Here is a 6167-nt window from a genome sequence, read left to right on the forward strand (position 1 = left end):
CCCCTATCCCAGCACCATCCCTGTTCTGTTCCTCAGGGTCCCCCCTGTACCCTCCATCCCTGTCCCCAGCTCCAGCCCTGTCCTGCTCCTCAGGGCCCCCCCTGTCCTTTGTCCCCAGCTCCATCCCTGTCCTGCTCCTCAGGGTCCCCCCTGTTCATTCCATCCCTATCCCCTGTCCCCAACCCAATCCTTGTCATTCTCCTCACTGTCCCCCCTCTCTCCTCCACGGCTGCTCCACCCTTGTCCCCCGTCCCCCAGGACGGGATGCACAGACCCAGGGGCTCTCCCAGCCCCTTCAGGTTGGGGTGCACAGACCCAGGTTGTCCCCAGGGTGGGGTTTCAAGACCCAGGAGATCCCCCCATGATACCCCCAGACCAGCATGCACAGATCCAGGAGCCCCCCAGGATCCCCCTCAGGATGGGATTCACAGACCCAGGAGCCCCCCAGGATCCCCAGGATGGGATTCACAGACCCAGGACCCCCTCAGGATGGGATGCACAGACTCAGGAGCCCCCCAGGATCCCCCTCAGGATGGGATTCACAGACCCAGGGCCCCCTCAGGATGGGATGCACAGATCCAGGAGCCCCCCAGGATCCCCCTCAGGATGGGATGCACAGACCCAGGAGCCCCCCAGGATCCCCAGGATGGGATTCACAGACCCAGGAGCCCCCCAGGATCCCCAGGATGGGATTCACAGACCCAGGAGCCCCCCAGGATCCCCAGGATGGGATTCACAGACCCAGGTGCCCCCCAGGATCCCCAGGATGGGATTCACAGACCCAGGAGCCCCCCAGGATCCCCAGGATGGGATTCACAGACCCAGGAGCCCCCTCAGGATGGGATGCACAAACCCAGGTCCCCCTTAGGATGGGATGCCCAGACCCAGAGGCCCCCAGCTTCCCCCCAGAACAGGACACAGCCCCAGGGGATCTCCTGGCCCCCCCAGGGTGGGATTCACAGGCCCAGGAGCCCCCCAGAACAGGACACACAGCCCCAGGGGGTCTCCCAGCCCCTCCAGGGTGGGGTGCACAGCCCCAGGAGACCTCCCAGCCCCTCCAGGGACAGGACACACAGCCCCAGGGGGTCTCCCAGCCCCTCCAGGGTGGGGTGCACAGCCCCAGGGCCCCCCAGGGCCCCCCCAGGAGGACTCACTGACGATCTTGTCGACCGAGTCGTGGTCGTCGAAGGTGACGAAGGCGAAGCCGCGCTTTTTGCCGCTGCCGCGGTCGGTCATGATCTCGATGACCTCGATCTTGCCGTACTGCCCGAAATAGTCCCGCAGGTGATGCTCCTCCGTGTCCTCCTTGATGCCCCCCACGAAGATCTTCTTCACCGTCAGGTGGGCGCCGGGCCGCTGGGAGTCCTGGGAGGGGGCAAAAATCAGGGAATGGGGCGGGCGGGAAAGCTCGGAGGACACCCCGGAACCGTGGGGGGCACCGGGGCTTTGGGAGGTGCCACGGGGATTTTAGTGACCTCAGGATTTTAGGGACCCCCTGGACATGTCCCCAAGGGCCACAGGGATTTTGAGGGCCTCAGGATTTTAGGGACATCCTGGATATGTCCCCAAGGGCCACAGGGATTTTTGGTGACCCCAGGGAACACCAGGGTTTCGGCAGCCCCTGAGAACGTCGAGGTTTTGGGGATCCCAGACCATGGGATTTTGGGGACCCCATACTGTGTCCTCCAGGGGCCACCAGGGCTTTGGTGACCTCAGAGGCCACCAGAGATTTTGGTGACCCCCAGGAGGTGTCCCCAAGAGCCTTCCTCCACTGGGGTCTGAGCCCCCCCAGAAGCTCTGTGTCCCTCTCCATTGGGGTCCCACACTCCTCCCTAAGGCCCCAGCCCCCTGTACCTCTCTGAGCCCCCTAATGGGGTCTGGGCCCCCCAGCCCCTCACCTCTCAGTGTGCCCTTCCATCTCAGGGTCCCACACTCCCCCCACCCCCCAGCCCCTCTCTGGGTCCCCCTATTGGGATCTGAGCCCCCCCCAAGGGGTCTGGGCCCCCCCAGCCCCTCACCTCTCAGTGTCCCCTTCCATCCCAGGCTCCCCCACTCCCCCCACCCCCCTGAACCTCCCAGTGCCCCACACTCCCCTCCCAGAGCCCCCAGCCCCTCTCTGAGCCCCTCACCTCTCTGGACACGGCCCTCTTGGGCTCCACGACCCTCCCGTCCACCTTGTGCGGCCGCGCGTTCATGGCGGCGTCCACCTCCTCCACCGAGGAGTACGTGACGAACCCGAACCCCCGCGAGCGCTTCGTGTTGGGGTCCCGCATCACCTGGGACAGGACAGGACAGTCAGGGGACAGGGACAGGCAGGGGATAGGGACAGGCAGGGCACAGGGACAGGCAGGGCACAGTGTTGGCCTCCTCCACCGAGGAGTACGTGACGAACCCGAACCCCCGCGAGCGCTTCGTGTTGGGGTCCCGCATCACCTGGGACAGGGACAGGACAGTCAGGGGACAGGACAGGGACAGTCAGGGGACAGGGAACAGGACAGGGACAGTCAGGGCACAGGAGACAAGGACAGGACAGGGATAGTCAGGGGACAAGGGACAGGACAGGAACACAATAAAACCCTGCGAGCGCTTCATGTTCAGGGCCTGCATCACCTGGGACAGGGACAGTCGGGGGACAGGGGACAAGGACAGGACAGGGGACAGGACAGGGACAGTCAGGGGACAAGGAACAGGACAGGGACAGTCAGGGGACAGGACAGGGACAGTCAGGGGACAAGGAACAGGACAGGGACACGATAAAACCCTGCGAGTGCTTCATGTTCGGGTCCCGCGTCACCTGGGGGACAGCACGGTTGGGGACAGGACACAGGACAGGGACAGGACACAGGACAGGGACAGGACATGGGACAGGGACAGGGACAGGACACAGGACAGGGACAGGACATGGGACAGGACATGGGACAGGGACAGGACAGGGACAGTGAGGGGACAGAAACAGGGGAGGGGACAAGGACAAGACCCCGCGAGCACTTTGTGTGCGGGCTCTGCATCCCCTGGGGGGACAGGGAGGGGACAGGGGGGTCAGGGGTCTCACCACAGTCCACCAGAGTCCCCCACTGCTCCAGTGGCTCCATCAGGGTTCCTGGGGGGTTTGGGGTGGGTTTGGGGGTCCCAGGGGGGTCAGGGTCTCACCACACAGTCCGTCAGGGTCCCTGGTGGGTTTGGGGTGGTTTGGGGGTCCAGGGGGTCAGGGTCTCACCACACAGTCCATCAGGGTCCCTGGTGGGTTTGGGGGTCCCAGGGGGGTCAGGGGTCTCACCACACAGTCCATCAGGGTCCCTGGTGGGTTTGGGGGGGGTTTTGGGGTCCCAGGGGGTCAGGGTCTCACAACACAGTCCGTCAGGGTCCCTGGTGGGTTTGGGGTGGGTTGTTGGGGGTTCACAAGGGGTCAGGGTCTCAACACACAGTCCGTCAGGGTCCCTGGTGGGTTTGTGGTGGGTTTTGGGGTCCCAGGGGGTCAGGGTCTCACCACACAGTCCGTCAGGGTCCCTGGTGGGTTTGGGGTGGGTTTTGGGGTCCCAGGGGGTCAGGATCTCACCACACAGTCCGTCAGGGTCCCTGGTGGGTTTGGGGGGGGGTTTTTGGGGTCCCCAGGGGGTCAGGGTCCTCACACCACACAGTCCCCTCAGGGGCCCTGGATGGGTTTGGGGGGCCCGGGGGTCAGGGGTCTCACCAACACAGTCCATCAGGGTCCCGGTGGGTTTGGGGGTGGGTTTTGGGGTCCCAGGGGGTCAGGATCTCACCACACAGTCCGTCAGGGTCCCTGGTGGGTTTGGGGTGGGTTTTGGGGTCCCAGGGGGTCAGGGTCTCACCACACAGTCCGTCAGGGTCCCCCACTGCTCGAAGTGGCTCCTCAGGCTCTCGTCTGTGGTTTCAAAGCTGAGGCCGCCGATGAAAAGCTTCCGGAGCTGCTCCGGCTCCTTCGGGGACTGGGAGGACACAGGGGGGTCACGGGGGGGTCACAGGGGGCCTGGACCCCCCTGAACCATCCCCTGGACACACTCTGACCCCCCAGAGCTCTGACGTGGGATCTCTGGGACCCCCAAAGCTCCAGGGAGTCTCCAAAACCCCAAACTGTTCCCCTGGGACCCCCAAAGCTCCAGGGAGTCTCCAAAACCCCAAACTGTTCCCCTGGGACCCCCAAAGCTCCAGGGAGTCTCCAAAACCCCAAACTGCTCCCCTGGGACCCCAAAAGCTCCAGGGAGTCTCCAAAACCCCAAACTGCTCCCCTGGGACCCTAAAAGCTCCAGGGAGTCTCCAAAACCCCAAACTGCTCCCCTGGGACCCCAAAAGCTCTAGGGAGTCTCCAAAACCCCAAACTGCTCCCCTGGGACCCCAAAAGCTCCACGGAGTCCCTGACACCTCCAAACACCCCCCTGGTCCCTGAGACCCCACAGCCTCCATTTTGGGGGCCCACCAGACCCTCAGCCCCCCCTGCCCCATTCCAGGAGGTCTCTCCTAACCCCAACGAGACCCCTGAGCCCCCCCAGGCCCCCCTGTTTTTGAGTCCCCCAGGCCCCTGAGCTCCTCTAGCCCCTTAAGTCCCCCCAACCCCCTCTTTTAGGGCCCCCCAGGTCCTCCTGCCCCTATTTTTGGGCTCCACCACCTCCTTATTCCATCCAGGCTCTCAAGCCCCTATTTTTGGGGCCCATCACCCGCTTGAACCCTCCCACCCCTATTTTAGGGCCCTCCACCCCCTCAGGCCCCTCCAGTCCCCAAGACCCTCTTTTTGGAACCCCCAGCCCCCATTAAAGGGCCAAACACCCCCTCAACCCCCCCAGCCCCTATTTTAGGGCCCAGCACCCCCTCAAGCCCCCAAGGCTCTCTTGAAGCCCCCCAGCCCCTGTTTTAGGGCCAGTCACCCCTTGACCCTCCCAGCTCCTATTTAAGGCCTTTCAAGTCCCCCAGCCCCTATTTCAGAGCCCTTCACTCCTCAACCCCCCCCAGCCCCTATTTCAGAGCCCCCCCCCATTTTAGGGCCAGTCACCCCCATGACCCCCCCTAGTCCCTATTTTAGGCCCCTCAGGCCCCCCAGCCCACAACTCCCCCCCCAAGCCCCTACTTTAACGCCAACCACCCCCTTATCCCCCCCCTCGCTATTTCAGAGCCCCCCACCCTTTTTAACCCCCCCCACCCCGACACAAAGAGAACGCGCACGTGGCCCTCGGGGGCGCGCGAGGGGGGGTCTCTATCTCTTGGGGGGGGTCTCCCCGCGCATGCGCCTCGTGGGCGATCCCCCCCCTCCCCATTCATCCCCCCCTCCCCTCAGACACCCCCCCCTACCCCACACACGACGGCGCCTGCGCAGTGAGGCCGCTCCGGGCGCTGGCGCATGCGCGCTGCGCGCGCGCGCGGGGCCCGCGCGGCCGCCTCTGAGGGGGGGAAAAAGGGCGGAGGGGGAAAAGGGCGAAGGGGGGGGGAAGGAGGAGGATGGCGAGGGGGAGGAAAAAAACCACCCCCTCCCCCCTCAAAAAAAAAAAAAAAAAAAACAAGCGCGGCGGCGGCGAGAGAAAAGAAAAGACGAACAATAAAAGCAGCGCTGGCTCACCTCGGCCTTGGCCATGGCGGCGGCTCCGGGGGGAAAGGAAGGGGGGGGAAAAGGCGGTGGCGGCGGCGGCGGCGGCGGCGCTCGCGCGATGCTCTCTCCGCGAGGGCCGACACGGCAAAGGGGCCGAGCGGGGGCAGCGCCGCCGCCTCACTCGGCCGCCCCCGCCACACGCCCCGCCCACTGCGCCCGCTCCTATTGGCCGACGCCGCGAACCGCCTCGGCCCGATTGGCCGCCGAGAGGTGCCGCGCACGCCGGTTGGCCGACGGGATTTAAGTCCCGCCCACGCCGCGCGCTGATAGGGTGAGAGGTTGGCGGGCACGCCCCCCGCTAGTTTTCCCGCTCCGGCCCGGAGACTCCACTCCGGGGGCGTTGATTGGTTGGCTCGGCGGAGGGCCCGCCCCGCGCGCGGCGCTGATTGGGTGAGGGCGAGGTGGCGCGGCGCCGATTGGAGGAGAGGGGCGTCGATCTGCGCGCGCCGGCGGCGGGCCCAGCGCGGCTCCCGGAGCGCGGCGGGAGCAGCAGCGGCGGCGGCGGCCGCGAGTCCCCCGGCGGCGGCGGCGAGGAGGGGCCGCCCGCCCGCCGCTACAAGGTGCGCCTGGG

The 6167-nt window shown here is 65.9% G+C and overlaps 1 protein-coding gene across 2 annotated transcripts; it reads right to left on the reverse strand.

The window, feature by feature from the left end:
* Positions 1–113: 113 nt before the first annotated feature.
* On the reverse strand, positions 114–5712 carry LOC113997878 (heterogeneous nuclear ribonucleoprotein A1). Of its 2 annotated transcripts, XM_039379050.1 has the most exons (5): positions 5567–5711; positions 3831–3947; positions 2365–2433; positions 2130–2207; positions 364–1365 (listed from the first exon to the last, which is right to left on the reverse strand). In XM_039379050.1, exons 1-5 carry the CDS (start codon positions 5579–5581, stop codon positions 865–867), a joined length of 780 nt encoding a protein of 259 aa, XP_039234984.1. In that variant the 5' UTR covers positions 5582–5711; the 3' UTR covers positions 364–864. The 2 variants fall into 2 exon arrangements, with proteins under 2 accessions (XP_039234985.1, XP_039234984.1); XM_039379051.1 differs by lacking the exon at positions 2365–2433 and having other exon boundaries at positions 114–1365; positions 2130–2276; positions 5567–5712.
* Between the last annotated feature and the right edge of the window lie 455 nt (positions 5713–6167).

Source organism: Pipra filicauda, unplaced genomic scaffold (assembly GCF_003945595.2).
Source record: "Pipra filicauda isolate LSUMZ 115617 unplaced genomic scaffold, ASM394559v2 scaffold1543_size10269_pilon, whole genome shotgun sequence".
Taxonomy (NCBI): Eukaryota; Metazoa; Chordata; class Aves; order Passeriformes; family Pipridae; genus Pipra; species Pipra filicauda.